Source organism: Mesocricetus auratus, unplaced genomic scaffold (assembly GCF_017639785.1).
Source record: "Mesocricetus auratus isolate SY011 unplaced genomic scaffold, BCM_Maur_2.0 Super-Scaffold_100008, whole genome shotgun sequence".
In the NCBI taxonomy this organism is placed as follows: Eukaryota; Metazoa; Chordata; class Mammalia; order Rodentia; family Cricetidae; genus Mesocricetus; species Mesocricetus auratus.
Window position 1 is genome coordinate 58,543,685 of NW_024429192.1, and position 17,373 is coordinate 58,561,057.

Sequence of the window (17,373 nt, forward strand, 5' to 3'; positions counted from 1 at the left end):
TCCTGCCTCATTGGCCAGACAGTGTTTTATTCATCAACCAATAAGAGAAACATATACACAGAAGGATATCCCCCATCAGTTGGGTTCCCAGAACTCAAATCAGGCAACTTACAAGTGCCGTAACCCAGGTCTAGAGGGAATCCAGTGCTCTGGTCTCTGAGGTCAACCTGCACTCATGTGCATATACCCACATACACACATGCCACACACACATGTAATTTAAAAACTAAGAGAAGGAATCTTCTCTGATGTCTATCCAAGCTTCTCTTGTAACCTTCAACCTGATAGTTGTATTTAAAAGTTCCAAAATGTCTTCTATGATGTTCAGAAGGGGTAGTTGCTGGGGAGATACCCCATTACCAGTTCCAGAGAGACGGACTAATTTTACTATTCAGCTAGACATGGTGGCACATTTGGGAGGTGGAGGCAGGAGGATCAGGAGGAGTATAAGACCATCCTCAGCTACATGGTGGGTTTGAGGTCAGCTAGAGCTATATGAAACTCTATCTCAAACAGAACAAAGCAAAACAAAGGGCTCACCGGGGAGGCCTACATTGGTCTCCCTGGTTCTAACTCCCAAACCCCACTTTCCCTGACCATCCTTCACAGAGTGGCTTTCCTGTGTCCCAAGCTTGAAATCTCTCAGTGGTTCCTAGGGCTGTCCTCAGGGCATTCTTCATGATCTGGCTGGCTGTATGCCTTCCTCCTGGAGTTGGCCAGCACACTAAGGCTGTGGAGAAAGACCACACAGCCCACACTAGCTCAGTGCTCACAGTCTTTGTAGCTGCCCCTTGGCTCAACAGCACCAGCCCTGTTTCTGGCCTGAGCCCTGCACAGACAAGCCTGAAATCTGTCTGACACCGCGATGGTTTGGATGAGAATATACCCCTTAGGCTCATATATTTTAAAGTTTGGTCTGAAAATGGTGAACTGTTTAGTAAGGGGATTAGGAGGCATGCCACTGTTGGAGGAGGTGTGTTGCTGGAGGCAGGTTTTGAGGTTTCAAAAGCCTATGACAGGCAGAGTCTCTTCCTCTCTGCCTCCAGATTTTCAGATAAGATACAAAACTCTCAGCTACTGCCCCAGCACCATGCCTGCAGCCATACTCTCTGCCATGGTGATCATGGACTCATTCTCTGTAACTGTAAGCCTCAGTAAACTATTACTTTATAAATTGCTTTGGTCATGGCATATCTTCACAACAATAGAGAAATAACTAAGACACCCTCTCACTCCTCCTTGCTGGACTAACTCTTCCAAGTCCCATCAGCTCAGACACAAAGTCTTTCTTAGGCTTTCTCTGGAGTTCATGGTTAGCCCTGAGCTCTTTGGCACCTGTGTTGAGTGCTAACATAATTGTTTTGTTTGTTTGTTTTGAAACAGGGTTTCTTTGTGTAGCCTTGGCTGTACTAGAACTCTGTAGATCAGGCTGGACCCACCGTCCTCTGCCTCCCGAGTGTTGGGATTAAAGACCACCATCACCCAGCACTCACATAATTCTTAGCATATGATGTCCAAATTATAAGTGGATCATCAGTCTGAAGGGCAGAGCAGGGACCAGGGCGAGAAGCTTGTCTTGGGCACCTTTGGATTGGAGTTACAGTATGTGTATTGTGGGCACTCAGAATACACGACCTGTTCAACTCTACTGAAGACTGATAAGTATGGGATCCCCGGTAGTGGGTTTCTCCACTGATGCAATAAGCCAAATCAAGCCAAATTAATAATACCAGATATAATATGAACAAAGCACTCCCAGGAAATCTCCAGGTAAGGAAGAGGCTTACCCTGTAAGCCTGGGGAGGAGTTTGGGGAGGAGTTTGGGGGAGGAGTTTGGGGAAGGAGCTGCCTCTTGGAGGGCTTTCTGAGGGGCAGGGTTCGGAGAGGGAGAAGTGGGGGAGTTGAGGGGAATCTTCCAAGAGAACATAGACCCTGAAAGCAGCCTGGTCTATTAGTCTCCAAGGGTCACTGCAACAGATTTCCTCTGCCTGGGAGGACTAGTCAACAGAAGCCTGTGATGTTGCTGTTGTTAGACAAGGTCTTTCTCTTCAGTCACGACTCTCCTACCTCAGGAGAGCTGCCGTGTCCATATTTCTCACAGTTCAGTAAGTTTGAAGTAGAAGATCAAGGTAACAGCAGATTTGATTTCTGTGGGCCCTGTCTCTTCAGGTTGCAGATGGTTGACTCCCTGCTCCTCAGTAACAAGTGAGATCTGGATGTCTTACTCCCCCCCCCCCCACAAGCATGGTCATGCACTGTGGCACAGCCACAACTCCTACCCCCCATACATAAATAAATAAATGTAAATTAAATTTGTTTTATTTTATTTGTGTATATGGATGTTTGGCCTGTATGTATGTCTGTGTACTTACATGCATCCACAGAGGCCAGAAGAGGGTGTGAGAATCCTTGAATTTAGACTTACAGATGTTCGTGAGCTACCTTGTGAAGGCTGGGAATTGAAACCTGGGTTCTCTGGATTCTCTAGAAGAGTAGGTTGTGTTCTTAATCACTGAACCATCTCTCCCACCCCCAGGTTGTGTGTGTGTGTGTGTGTGTGTGTGTGTGTGTGTGTGTGTGTGTGTGTGTGTGTGTAGGAGTCTGTTCTTTCCTTCCACCACGTGGTTTCTGGAGTTAACCCTCAGGTCCTAAGGGTTAGCAGCAGGCATCTTTATACAGGGAGCCTCCTTCATTGGTCCCTCTTTTGAAGGTCAGCTTACCCTGAGCCCATACTTCTTCTCTGGAGCCTCATCTTGCATGTAAACAAAGGGTTTCTCCCTCCCTTTTATAAAGGATGCTCAAGGTGTTTTATAGGTCAAAGGTTCCCTCTTCCAGTAGGGAGATGGACAGACGGATGCAAAGGAACTGTTTCTCTGAGAATTGACACTTGTATGTTTTACAGATCAAAGGGCTCCTCTCTCCCTTCTAGAAAAGGGTCTATAATTATTTAAAAACAAGCCCTCAACCTGCACCTGGTGGGATGTGATTGTAGCCCTTAGACTTTAAGAACACTAAGGTGCTTCAAGTCTCTACCAAGTCTTTTTCTGAGGCACTTGCCTGCTCTTACTCACCAGTTGATAAAAAAACCCTGCACACTCTTAATAAGCATGGTGATCTGTAACCTTCTCCCTTCCTCCCCCTCTCCCCCTCCTCTCCCTCTCACCCTCCTTCCTTCCTCCCTTCCCTCTCTCCCTCCTTCCTTCCTTCCCTCCCTTTCTCTTCCTCCCTCCCTTTCCCTTCCCCTTCCTCCCTCCCTCTCTCCCTCCCTTTTCCAGTACTGGAGACTGACCCCAGAACTCTGCTTATGTTGTAACAGTAAGCTACGTCCTAGACCCTAATATTTTGAGACATGGTCTCAATATGTAGCCCCAGCTGGTCTAGAACTGACGATCATGGGTGTGCACCACCATGCGCAGCCTCTCACTCTTCTTGTAAGGGTGTCAATCCTACTGCATCTGGACCTCACATTTATGACTTCTATATCCCTGACTACCTTGTAAAGCCCTGTTTCCAATACAGTCATATTGGGCCTAGAGAGAATTTTCAGGGGTTAAGAGTACCAACTGCTCTTCCAGAGGACCTGGGTTCAATTCCCAGCACCCAAATGGCAGCTCACATCTGTCTGAAACTCCAGTTCCAGGAGATCTGATACCTACACACCAATGCACATAAAATACAGTTAAATAAATTGTTTAAAACAAAATAAAGCCCTTTATCACAAGGGCTCCCACCTATGGTTTTGAGGAAACACAGTTCTATTACAATGGCAAACTTGAATTTAGAATTTAGGAGGTCACATAGTTGTGTGTATGAGATTGGGGAGTCTCAGCTTCTCTGTGTTAACACATGGCCAGCTTTTCTGGGACTGTCAAGAGGCTGAAATGAAACCATTTTTCAAGTTAAAAGCTCCTCCCCATATACCAGCAATGACTTCGATGCTCTTTCTATTACTGGTCAAATAGGAAAAATTAGTAAAAGTCTGAAAACTTAGACTTCAAAGCCCATATAGGAAAAAAAATTCAAGCTCTTCTGAGTTCCTAAAGGCAGCCTGACAGATAAGGCTAAGCAAAGAACTGGGTATGTGACTAGAAGCCTGAGACCAGATAGCACACCTCAGCTGTGTCAACATGTCTCTGTCCTAAAGAAGACCAGAGAGCCATCAACTCGAGGTTATAGGAATCCCTGACCCAGGAGATAATTAACAAACTATTTCCTCGAAAATATCCTGCTTAATTGTATCCTGCCTAAACATAGTTATTGTTTTACCCTAAGTAACCATGGAAGCTTTGGAATCTCGAGACTTTCAGTCTTTAGAACTTTCCCTTTAAAACCTCCCCTTAGCTATAAGCCCTATTCTGCTTGCTTCCGAGCAGGCAGAATCCAGTCTGAAGCTTGCCAATAAAGAGAGCTTTGTTCTTGCATTCGGTGAGTCGCCTCCTTGGTGGTGGGTTTTTTGGGGTCCCACAAACGGGGCATAACACTGGGTCATCTTCAAAGTACATTGTGAGTTTCATTTTATTGTACTATTTCCCCCACTGTGCAAGAAAGTGCTGGCAGCCATAGGAAGGCCTAACAGGGATTCAAGCCCTGTCCTTGCAGTGAGAACAGCAACACATCATGAAAGGACATCCATTACCTAGCTCTTCTCACAGAAGCTGCACAACAGGCCGAGGATGCTATTGATGAAGTGAATGGCCACCAGGAGAAGTTGGAGGAGGCTGATACACACCAGGGTGGAGAAGAAGGCCACGTGCCACACCACAGCCTTAGAGGGCTCCAGGCAGACGGAGGTCCAGAGCGAGCGGTCATACAAATAATTCCTAGCACCCATAACAAGGGGGTTAGACAAAAATAACCAATCAAGGAACTGCAATAGAAAAACACAGGGTTGGAGCTCTGGTGGCCCAGGTCACAGGATTGTAGTTGTGAGGGTGACCGTTACCTGTTGGGCAGGTCTTTGAAGGGATAGCCAAATTTCCAAGCTTGTGTCTGATTGAAGGATGAGACGTCAAACATGCAAAAGGGACCTTCTTTCAAGGCTACTCCAGAAGTGACAAAGCAAACCAAGGCCCCAAGTAGAGCCAGGCCACTTGATAACAGAGCAATAAGCATCTGTAGTGGAGGCAGGAGACAGAGGTTACTCAGAGCTGTGGTCAGGGGCTGGTGGCGTGACATGGCCAAATCTAACTTCTCTGGTGGCCAGGCATTCTCCCAGCCTATCATGGGGGGTGGGGGTGCAGAGTGACACATTCCTTTAAAACATATCCAATGGTGGCTGATGAGGTGTCTGTCCTGGGTAGAGTCAAGAAGAAACTGTTGAGAAAGGTCAGAAAGACAGACAGATAGGCACATGGACCTGCTTGTGGGTCTTTGGACCTCCAGCAGGTTGATACCCCCTTGCTAGTCTACTGTAGTGTCTCAGCTCAGAACTAGAAACCTGCTTGTGCATGTCCACTTTTCTCCTCTAATGACAAGCTATTGGTTTTAAAGCCCCCAAATTCCACTCTTGATCTTTTCTTTTCAAACCAAGCATAAACGGCAGGAAGAAGTTGTTAAAGGGCATAGTCTTGAAGTGACTTCAAGACTGGAAACTAAACGTGCCCCTTGAACCCTCAGCCTTGAGACGAGAATGTGAGAGTTGTGTTAAAGGTGGGGGGGACTTACACACAGACAGGGTGTGCTCTTTCTGAAGTAGCCTGTCATGGAGATGAGAGTCGCCGCCACCAGTACCTGGAGAGCAGAGAAGTGTGTTAAGAGGAGACTAAGTAGGAGCTAGAGAGATGGCTCAGTGGTTAGGAGCATTGGTGGCTCTTTCAGAGAACCCAGGTTTGGTTTCTAGCACACTCAATGGCTTACAATCACTGTTAGTCCTGTTCCAGGGAGTCTGACACCCTCTTCTGGCCTCTGAAGGTCCCTGCACCCCCACATGGTACACATACATATATACATACAGTCAAACAAACACCCATACACATAAAAATAAGTAAACCTGGAAGAAGAGACCAGGTAATTTTTTTTTTTTGGTTTTTTGAGACAGGGTTTCTCTATGGCTTTGGAGGCTGTCCAGGAACTAGCTCTTGTAGACCAGGCTGGCCTCGAACTCACAGAGATCCGCCTGCCTCTGCCTCCCAAGTGCTGGGATTAAAGGCGTGCGCCACCACCGCCCGGCGAGACCGGGTAATTTGCATTTCTAGCTGTTGCACACAGCTCAGCTGTTAAAATGGTCGTAGGGCCAAGGTTGAGCTAGGCCTGTTTTGACTTTTAGGTGCTAACATTCATTTAGCTTTCCTGGTCCCAAGTTAAACTCCAGAAAGCCATGACAAGTTCCCCTATTCCTTGGGCTGTTTATGGACCCAATACCAATTTGTTGGAACACCCCAACCCCCACCACCTCCTAGTGGGAATTCTCACTCATGGAACCCAAGACACATACCATGAATCCTCCTCCCCAAAGCCCAGAGCCCAGCATGGCATGCTTGCCAATGAGGCCCCTTGTCAGGTAGGTCATATCCCAGTTGGGAAAGAGGAGAGCGATGTTGGCCCCAGCAGCAAACAGGGATGCGGTCCCAAGGCTCAGTCCGAGGAAGCGGGAGCAGGTCCGTGAGCAGGCCATCACATGGGGAAAGGATAGCATCCTGGAATTATGGGAGAGTGTTACAGCAGAGCCAGGGTGGGAATACCCAACAGGAGATAGATGGGTTCTGGGAACAGGTCACATCAAGGACAACTGAGGCAATTTTACAACACACTGCCTTTCTAACCCCTCCACAATAATTGGAGTTACATCCTGCATTTTCTGCCAAGCTTCGACCACACACATTTCTATAGTGCATTACATTTTGTGTGTGCCCTATTATAACCAGTGATTATTTCTCTATGCATATGGAGAAATACTCAGCCATAAAAAGAAAGTCCTGATGAATGCTGCAGGTGGCTCATACCTGCAATCCCAGTAATTTAGGAGCTTCAAACAAAAAAATGTAAGAGTGAGGGCTGCTTGGGCTATACAGTGAGTTTCAGGATAACCAGGACTACAAAGAGAGACCTTGTCTCAGCAGCAGCAACAACTAAACACAAATAAAAAGAGCCTCAAACCAAAAGGCATTAGTTAGGTAGCCTTGCTTCTACTTGTGTAAACTACAGTTACAGTAAGGAGATGGTTTCCAGGGACAGCACCGAAGAGGCAGGCTCTCTCCTCAGCGGGCCCCACAGCCCTTTGGTGGCCTGTGATTCCTTCAGTTCATGTTTCCCCTGCCCCCATGCACCTCCCTTCCGGCTGCAGTTCTGGTCTGTGTGGTGAGTGGCCTTTCCCAAACCCTTTCACATCCTTGCTCCAAGTGCAAGGATGTCTGGGTCTCTCGAGAGGAGAGGGGCATGTTAGGGAAGCGGAGGTGGGTGTAAAGAACAGCCTTTACCCAGGGATGCCAGGGACCTGGAAGGAAGGCCGAGGTGAGCCGCTAGGGAAGGTGATGGAGGCCTGCTTTTGAAGCCCTACCTTCTGGCACCAGACTCAGCCCCCCGGCTCCTGTCAGGATCTGACCTGTGTCCAGCTTTGGAGAAGCAAGGCCTCTGGAAAGCATTCCTTCCCACTGTGCTGGGGTGGGTTCGCTTTGTTTTATTTTTTTCCCCTTGTACAGAGTTCCTCATCATCTTGTGATGTAGGCAGTTTTTCCTCCTCGCATTATCTTGCCATTTAAGGGCAGTGCTCCGCTTGTGACACTAACCCACAGTCTCTCGAGGACTGACTTTGTCAGGGCCCAGTAAGGACTGGCATGTTACTGGCCGTTCAGGACTGTGATTTGAACCTGGCCCAGAGTTTAGCACCTGCTCATAATCACCTGTGAATGAGGTCTAACAAGATCCCCAAGTATCAAAACCAGACTCTCCTGTTTCTTCTTGGGAAAGTCACAGGAAGGGGTCGAAAATTATTGAGCCTGAGCTAGGCATGGTGGCACACACGCAACCCATAACCCCAGATTTGGGAAATAGAGGCAAGAAGATTAGGAGTTCCAGGCTGTCCTCCACAAAGTGAGCTTGAGGCCAGTCATGCCTGCAAGAGACCATGTCTCAAAACCTTCCAAACCAAACAAACAAGAAAAGACTCTCAGTGCTGAACTTGAACTTCAGATAATCAACAAATAAATAATTCTTGAAGTCAGGCATGGTGGTGTGTACCTGTTATCCCAGCTCCTTGGGGTTGGAAGTAGGAGATCTGGAGTTCAATGCTAGCCGTGGCTACATAGCATATTGGAGGATAGCCTAAACTAAATGAGCCTAGTCTAAAAAAAAACAAAAACAAACAACAACAAAAAGCCAGGAATTGGTGGTACACGTCTTTAATCCCAGCACTTGGGAGGCAGAGGCAGGCGGATCTCTGTGAGTTCGAGACCAACCTGGTCTACAGAGCGAGTCTCAGACAACCTCCAAAGCAATACAGAGAAACCCTGTCTCGAAAAACAAAACAAAACAAAAACTAAAAACAACAACAAAAAACCAAACAAACAAATTTAGACAAATGGAGGAAAAACTACAAACCTGAGTGTGGCCTTTTGGGTGAGTGGAATTCAGAGAGACCCTACAACTGAACACAGTGAACTCCTGGTGTCTTGGTGAGTGCCGTCCCAAACCAGTCACGATGTAAAAGAGCGGAGAAAGATGTATTACATGTACAGTCAAGGAGAGCAAATGGGGCCTATGCAGAGTGTACATGTGAACTCTGTTAAGTCATCTGAGCAAGCTCAAGTCATAATCTAAAATGAAAATTTAGATACATTTGGGGGTGTGCATATGTAGAAGCAATGGACAGAAAAGTCTCTGGGCATGCTCAGCTTGCAACATAAAGTTTTAAGTGAAAATAAAGGACACATGACGGGGAATTAACACAAGTCTGCCCCTGACGGTGTTGGCCTGCCCATGGGACTCTGCAGTAAAAACAAGAAGGCCCGCTGGGCAGTGGTGGCGCACGCCTTTAATTCCAGCACTCAGGAGGCAGAGGCAGGCGGATCTCTGTGAGTTTAAGGCCAGCCTGGTCTACAGAGTGAGTTCCAGGACAGTCTCCAAAGCAATACAGAGAAACCCCGTCTAGGAAAACCAAAAAAAAAAAAAAAAAAAAAAAAAAAACAAGGAGGCCCTACTCTATCTAAAGAAACAGGGGGCTGTGGTGTGGTTTGACTTTTGCTTCCTCTGTTATGATAAAATGCAAGGGGAACCTTGTATGGGGACCTTGGCGGACTCCATGGCAGGCGAGATTGACCGAGGTAGAGGGACAAACATGCCAGGCAGACAGAGCTTAGTGAGAAGATTTATTAGAAAGGGGAGGGAGGGAAGGAAAGAGAAAAGAGGTAAAGAGACACAGAGAGAGGACAGAAGGAGACAGGAAAAGTCCTGTCTGCCCCCAGGGGAACCGCGCCAAAGAGAGCTTAAGTGAGCGGACTTTTATTTATTTATTTATTATTTTGGGTTTTTTGAGGCACAGTTTCTCTGTGGCTTTAGAGGCTGTCTTGGAACTAGCTCTTGTAGACCAGGTTGATCTTGAACTCACAGAGATCCACCTGCCTCTGTCTCCTGAGTGCTGGGATTAAAGGTGTGCACCGCCACAGCCTGGCAAGGGGGAGGGGCCTTTCTTTTAAAGGGGTCTTTGCACCTGCGCACAGACTACACAATCATGGAACCCTGGGCTGACGAGGGTAGCTACTGCCTAAGTGCTTTCTGCCAGGTGACAGGGACAGGCCAGTATAATGCCAGCATAATACACTCTCCATGACCTTTCCCTTAGAAATCTCAAAATTATCAGAAATCCTTCCAAATACGTGAGTTAGAAGATTAGGAAACAGGTTGGCTCGTTTTCATGTGGGTAGAGACTGGCAGGATCAGAAGGTTAAATTTGGGTTTGTTTGTTTTTGAGATAGGGTCTTTTGTAGTCCTTGAATTTCTGGTCTTTCTGCTTGCACCTCCTAAGTGCTGGGATCTCAGGCAGGCACCATCACGCCCTGTAGGTCAAATCTCAAAACCAGGCTAGAGGAGCCCCGGGTTGGAACCTGAGGTGCAGGCTGGGGAATCCAATCAAATATCAGCCACTGTCTGGGCACAGGAGCAATTGTCTCGGAGGGGGAGCACCAACTCTGCGTCTGTTTACCGCGTTCCCCACCTTCCCCTTAATTCCTCGGCTGATGTTAATCTAATGCCTAGTCTTTGCCCGGCCCCGTGCTAGCGCCCAGTCCCTTTCCTTGAGGACTACAAAGCCAGCAGAACAGGCAAAAGGCAAGGAGAATGAAGTGTGGGAGACGCAGAAGACAGAAGTGTGGTAAAGGCAGAGGCTCACACGGAGACGCTTAACTTTTGCCTGCAAGACAAGGAGGAAGGGCTGTCACAGAGCTTGACTGCTTGGGAGGCGCTGGATGGGAAAGGCACTCTAGGCAGGGACAGAGAGTGGCCTGAAGACCACGGAGAGAATGTTAGAGACCACCCCAAGTCCCACAGCAGTGAAGTCTCCGAATCGCAAGACTGGCGCTCTTAACTGCCAGGCCCTGCTGTTCTGGACATCATTTCATCCGACCCTCTCATCTTGGCTTACCTGTGTCTGAAGGCAAGAGTCAGGATGGGAGAACAACGTGGAGGGTGCCCTGTTCAAAGTGGGCCTTGGCTCCTGCAGCCCCAGCCAGGACTCCTACGGGGCCAGGCTTGCAGGGTCTGTATATATAGAGGTCGCCTGGACATTCACGCGTGAGTGGGGATGTGTGCCCACAGCTGCCCACGGGCTGCCACTGAAGGATCATTCTGTCACAGGCGGACCCTAAGCTTGTGACCCACTCTCTGCTCATTTTCACGTGACTCCAAGGAAGGAAACAAGAGGCCTAGCCTCATGAACTCAATGGTGTTAATGAGTCACGCTGGAGAGCTACCCCAGCGCCCTGCCCCCACACCGGCTGCACCATCCTGCTGTATCATCATTGCTCGTCGAATCTGGACTCCGTGGGAGCAACACTGAGCACAGCCCACCCTTTCTTCCTTCTCGCCTCTCATATTTGACGTCAGGACTGTTCAAGCACCAGGCACCACCCTCTAATAAGTATCACAGTCACAACAAACATTGTATGCTGCGCTGTGACGGGAGCACCAGACCTGCCTTAGATAAACCCTCTTCCAGGCCCCTTGTCCAGGCGCCCCGACACCAAGAAGGGAAGTGGGAGCAGGAGCTCTGTCTCAAAAGCAAAATACAGCAAAACCCCAAATAAAAGCAAATAGCTTAGAATAGTTCCATGGCGCAGTAACAGCAAAGATGTACACAAGAGACTGAGGCAGGAGGACCACCAGTCTGGGCAACTGAGATGACCACCCAAAAACTAAATACAGTTTAGTTTCCACTTCACAGGCAATAAGTGAATTCTTCATCTTTCCAGAAATTTGAAATTCAATAGAGATACTAGGTTGAGTATAACCATCCTGGCAAGGAGGACATGTTGTTTTTTCCCCTAAGACAGGGTTTCTCTGTGTATCCCTGAATGTCTTTGCACCCAGGCTGGCCTTGAACTCACAGACATCAGCTTGCCTCTGGCTTCTGAGTGTTGGGGTTAACAGTGTGGGCAGCCACCCAGGTAGAATGAGGACATTCTAAGGAGGTACTGTGCTATCAGACTACTGAATCAATGGTACCCAAGAAGTCGTAATTTCCCCAGGAATCTCATGCTGGGATGAGGAAAAGTCTGAAGCTTGGTGCCAGCTGGATGAAGAATTTGTCTTTGGGAAGATTTCATGCAGTTGTCACCACTTTTCTGTCCATTTGCAGAAGAGAAGACAGGAGCAGAAGCAACCCTTGACCAGGGCTGCTTAGCCATGCTCTCTCTTCCGTCCCTGTACTGAAACCTAAATGTCGCCAGACTGAGAAGACTTGAGGGGTGGCCGACTCAGTGGACCTCTTTTCCTACTGCTGCCTCACTGATTACATTTCCCTCCTCTGCTTTTCACTAGCACTTCATCTCATTAGTGATGAGGAGTTCCAAGCCTGTCTTGTTAGGGTTCTCAGGGCTCAGACGCTGACCCTAACAACTCTTCCCAGGTTACTTTGTGTGTGTTAAGTTTATAAAAACTAACCAGCACAGACGGTTTATTGAACCCCTTTTTTATGTTATAAAATAGTGCCTCCCTCACAAATTTTGGGACTTAAATAAGATACAAAACACATCTTTTTAGTTCTTTCCTTCTATTCTTGGACCTCAGCCCAGCAAAGGGAATTTTATATATGGTTTCTGTTAGAACATCTTTTATTTAGACAAGTAATATAAATTAGAATACCAATTACCAGTTACCATTCAGCTTTTCAGTATCATTGTTTCTAGCCCAAAGGCTTACTTAATGGCTGGCAATCATGTGTGGGTAGTATACTTATTTTTGATTTTTCAAGACAGGGTTTCTCTGTGTACCTTTGGAATCTGTCCTGAAACGCTCTGTAGACTAGGCTGGCCTTGAACTCACAGAGATCAACCTGCTTCTGCCTCCTGAGCCAGGATGAATAGTCTGTGTACCACTGCCTGGCTTGCATGGGCAAAGCATGACGTGTGGAATAAGGGAAAGGACTGTAACTAGCTTTAAACCATAAAGTGGGGAGCTGGTAACGATATCTGGGTCACTGCTCATTAGAGTCAATTTGTGAAAACTCAATGATTAACTTGCAAGCCACACAATAACCTATATACTGCAGGCTGCCAAGAGGGCTAAATGGGCAAAGATACTTGCCTTCAAGACTGACGATCTCTAGGGCCCACACGGCGGATGAGAATTGATTCTTGAAAACTGTCCTCTGACCTCCACATGAGTGCCGTGACACTTGCTTGCACACACAAATAAATGTAACTTTACATTTTATACAGAAACTATGCACATGCTGGCAGCAAACAGATCTACGAAGGTCCCGTTAGGTCAGTTTCCTCATGAGCTCAGCTTTGGGAAGCAGCAGAGTGCTGGTCACCATCCTTTCACAGATGGGAATTTGGCTCTTACAGACATCGTCTGGACCTCACTTCACCAGGGCACTTGCAAGTCAGATTATGAATGGGGCTGGGGTGGGAAGGTTAATACCATAGAAGCTTCGGCAGGCTGGAAGGCCTGGGGGGGGGGCAGGACACACAGATGTTCCATTCTCAGGGGTACTGAGGTGGGGTCTGAGACAGGAGAAGGGGAAGTTAAGACAAAAGGATTTGGAGGAAGGGAAAGAGGCCCAGCAGGCCAGCTGTTTTCCAGTCTTTAGAGTGACTGACTAACCCTCCACTGACAGCTGACAGGACAGAGCACACAGCTTTAATTGGAGGGAGGAAAAAAGAAGTTTCAAGAGGTTGAGAGACACCATCAGTCATTGGAGAGGAAGTGTGGGTGGTGTTTCCTTCCTTAGTACAGAAATACTGAAAACGTGAGCCCACTCAAGCTGGGCTTCATTTCCAGCACACTGAAACTGCTTTTGTTTTCAGTGACCAGCTCTAACAGACACTGCAGCATTAGATGTAGCTTGACACTTGATTCTTGAACACCCTCCCTTGGTTCCCAGGCACCTCTTCTCCCTCACTAGCTGTACCTCCTGGGCAGTCTCTTTACAGGGTGATTCTTAGGCTTTGGACCCTCCTAACTGCCCCTCCAGGGAACCTCATTGACTCTCAGCGCTGAGCTCCACTTATGCCAGTAATTTCTCAGCTCTAACTCCAGTTCCTCTCCTAGCTCCATTCTTGTGTCCGGCTTCCTATGCTATGCCTAGAAGTTAACACATGGAGAAAAGTTTGCTCTTACCAATCATGTCTGATGCCATTTAGCAAGAAACTTTTCATTCATGTTTTCTCATCATCCCAGATCAAACTGCAAGCTCCCCCCTTCTCTTCCCAACGCCTCTGAACTACACATTCCAATCCACTTCCTACACTCACCACACAACTGGCTCCCTCAGAACCTCAAATTCCCTTTCCCGCTCCAGTCTTTGCATTTATACTCCTGCTCTTAGTTTGTCAGCCTTCAGGTCAGGAGTCAGTATGAATATGAACGCCCCAACATGCTCATGCTACCTAATTCCCTCTTTCCTATACTGGGTACTAACCCTTGAACTGGGTAGACAGCACTCTACCATGCTTATTACCCCTCAATTTTCTAGTGAAAACAAAATCACCCACTGGTTCCTTTTCGTACCTTAGTAAAATCTGTGGCTTCACCAATTCCTTGAGGACAGGGACTATATGACTTTACCATTTTCTTACACCTTTTTTTTTCTTTTCACTTTTTTTTTTTTGGTTTTTCGAGACAGGGTTTCTCTGTAGCTTTGGAGGCTGTCCTGGAACTCACTTTGTAGACCAGGCTGGCCTCGAACTCACAGAGATCTGCCTGCCTCTGCCTCCCGAGTGCTGGGATTAAAGGCGTGCGCCGCCAACGCCGGGCTTTTCACATTTTTATTAAAGATTAGTTTTTATGTGCTTTGGTGTTTTGCATGTCTGTATGAGGGTGCCAGATCTCCTGGAACTGGTGTGAGCTGCCGTATGTGGGTTCTGGGAATTGAACTGGGTTCTTTGGTTAAGAGCACTGACTGTTCTTAAATGCTGTGCCATCTCTCCAGCCCAGTCCCCTGCTGTTCATTTTTTGAGACAAGTTTTCATTCTGTAGTCCAGGCTAGCCTTCAACTTTCAGCAATCCTTCTGTTTCAGCCTTTAAAATGCAAGGATCACAGGTGTGTTGGAACATGGCAAGTCTGGCACTTAAGGACACTAACAGTTCAAATAAAGGAAAGTACAAACTAACCCGTGGTTAGTTTGGCAAAACCTCAATGCTTATTATATAACATTATATCTCCTGACTTTTTGCCCTATTAGTAATTATTCCTTTCATTTGTTTAAATGGAGTTTTTAGTTTTTTAGTTTTTTGAAGTAAGATCTCATGTAGCCCAGACAGGCCTTGAACTAGCTATGTAGCTGAAGATGACTTGTACTACCAATGACACCACATATCCATTTTAGCTGAGTTTGTCATTATTATCGGTCTGAAAAAGTAAACGCATCAGCTGAGTGGTGGTGGTGCACGCCTTTAATCCCAGCACTCAGGACACTCAGGAGGCAGAGGCAGGCGGATCTCTGTGAGTTCGAGGCCAGGCTGGACCGACAGCCTCCAAAACAGAGAAACCCTGTCTTGTAAAACAAAAACCAAAAAAAAAAGAAAAAAAAAAAAAAAGAAAAAAAGAAACCCTGTCTCGAAAAACCAAAACAAACAAAAAAAAGAGTAAACACTTCATTGCCTAAATTTGTTAACTATATAATTGTACTTTCAAGCCTTATAGCTAACTCAATGCTTTCATAACCCTTTAAACTAAATGTTTAATATATTACTAAGAATGGAGAAAAAACAAGAGCAAACAACACCTGACAAATACAAACTACCCTTGGTCAATAAGAACTAAGTGTCTTAGTTTTTGTTTGTTGGTTGATATTTTTTGTTTGGTTTGGTTTTCTGAGACAGGGTCTCTCTATGTGGCCCTGGCTCTGCTGGAACTGATATGAAGACCAGCTTAGCTTTGAACTCACGAGAGTTCTGCGCACCCCAGTATTGGAACTAAAGGTGTTCTATCACCATTTCTGGCTGTTTTTTTGAGAGAGAGTTTCATGTAGCCCTGGCTTACCTTGACCTTGCTATATATAGCTCAAGCTGAACACCTGATCCTCCTGCCTCAAAGTACTGAGAAACCAAGTTTCAAAAAAGTAACTTAAGTGTCTCAAACATGAGAATTTAAGGACAAATTTTGGAATCTGAATTATGTAAATGAAAAGTTATACCCATTACTTGATAAAAACAATGACAAAAATACTGAAAATTTTTTGTTTTTATTTCCAAGATCAAATATTACAACAGGACATTTACATGTATTTATAAAAAATGCAGCAGTTGAATTTATAGATCAGAGGTTTCCTTGAGTTTGGTCCCTCTCTCACCACAGTGAGCTGATGTCTTCAAAAGACTTCTTCATTCCACTCCCCTCCCTCCCCCACCCTGCTGTCCCACCCACCCACCCCACCTCAAGTTGCAATATTAATATAAAGCAACTAGGTACAACACATCAAATATTCACAATTTGGTACAGCCCAAACCAGGGAATCATCAACAGAGAAATCCTGACTTCAGAAAGCATCTGCCTATAGCCTATGTGTGTCCATGGATACATCACAGCCAGGTGTCTCACATGCCCTATGTTCAGAGCAAGTGGAGTCCAGTGTGTCTTAGCCAGCAGTTATAGCTCTCTGCCTCCATGTGCCTTTTGATATCAGGCTTCCTCTAGCACCTTTACAATCACTAGATATTCGGGAGGGTCTTTCACGAATATCTTAAATAAAAGCTTCAGTGGATGGCGCAGTTTCTCCATCTCATTGGTCTCAATTTGGGGAATCATTCTAACAATAAATGATCTCCTACTACTATGGAATTAATTAATGCCCAGAAACCTGAAAAACTCCATGAGGGCGCATTGACCAGAAATACACCACAGAACTAGCTCTGTTCATTATTTTCTTGGATTCAGCAACAACCTCAACTACAGATTAAATTTAGAACCTGTTTTGTATTAAGACTTCAAAATTCAGTAAGACCACCACTTTGTCCAGGGCAAACTGAGCATACAAACAGCCCAGGAAATATCTAAACATTGTATTAAGAACTTCTAGAAAAACACTTGTAAAGCAAATACCCCAAATTGACTATAATTACCTCTTGGTAAGACAGGAAGTGGTTTGGAAAAAGACATGAGAGACATGTTTAAAAACAAAATTAGTGAAGACGTGCCAGAACTGGGCATCCCAGATGAGTCAAAAAGCATTGTTCAATCTGAACTTATACAAAACATGCAAAGCTCACAAACACTCCTCAAGTTTCTGCAGAACAACACTTACTAGAAAAAGGACTTTCTTAACAGTTAAGGAGAAAGAGAGAGAAACAAAAAGATGTTCTGATGCTTGGAATTTGTTAATAACGAACAGAAAAATTGTTTGGAATAAGGAATTCTCAGGAATGAAAAACTTATGTCCAATATTCAAGTCAAAACTTGGAAGAAGCCCCTCAAGGTCTATATATCATGTCAGTATCAAACAGCACTCATCTCTCCACATCTGAGGCTAGGGGCTCTCACAGCCATCCTGTCTGTCTTCCAAGTGCTACAAATAGCCTTTATGAACTGGAGAAGTAGACCTAGAAAATAAGGCCCAAGTCTCCCAGGGGCAAGATAAACAGCTCCCACCATAGGCTTGTTGCTCACGAATGGAAAGTAGAGGTCACAGGCTACTTTCTCTAATTAGCTGGCAAAGCAGGGGGTTCTCTGGAGACAGTAGAACATAAGAGTATATGATTAGTTACATGAACCTATTTATA

At 46.1% G+C, this 17,373-nt stretch overlaps 1 protein-coding gene across 1 annotated transcript; it reads right to left on the reverse strand.

Moving 5' to 3' along the window:
- Nucleotides 1-4,497: 4,497 nt before the first annotated feature.
- Tm4sf19 (transmembrane 4 L six family member 19) lies at nt 4,498-10,841 on the reverse strand. The gene is made up of 5 exons (XM_005071683.4): nt 10,574-10,841; nt 6,434-6,635; nt 5,665-5,730; nt 4,943-5,112; nt 4,498-4,820 (listed from the first exon to the last, which is right to left on the reverse strand). The coding sequence occupies exons 2-5, from the start codon at nt 6,632-6,634 to the stop codon at nt 4,637-4,639; spliced, it is 621 nt and encodes a 206-aa protein (XP_005071740.1). The 5' UTR covers nt 6,635; nt 10,574-10,841; the 3' UTR covers nt 4,498-4,636.
- Between the last annotated feature and the right edge of the window lie 6,532 nt (nt 10,842-17,373).

What these genes read in the sequence shown, in the direction of transcription:
- Tm4sf19 (XM_005071683.4), bottom strand. Translation starts at nt 6,634, where the DNA reads ATGCTATCCTTTCCCCATGTGATGGCCTGCTCACGGACCTGCTCCCGC. An exon ending in TTTGGGGAGGAGGATTCATG is followed by an intron (nt 5,731 to 6,433) that starts GTATGTGTCTTG and finishes TCTGCTCTCCAG; the next exon opens with GTACTGGTGGCGGCGACTCT. An exon ending in TTCAAAGACCTGCCCAACAG is followed by an intron (nt 4,821 to 4,942) that starts GTAACGGTCACC and finishes TATGGGTGCTAG; the next exon opens with GAATTATTTGTATGACCGCT.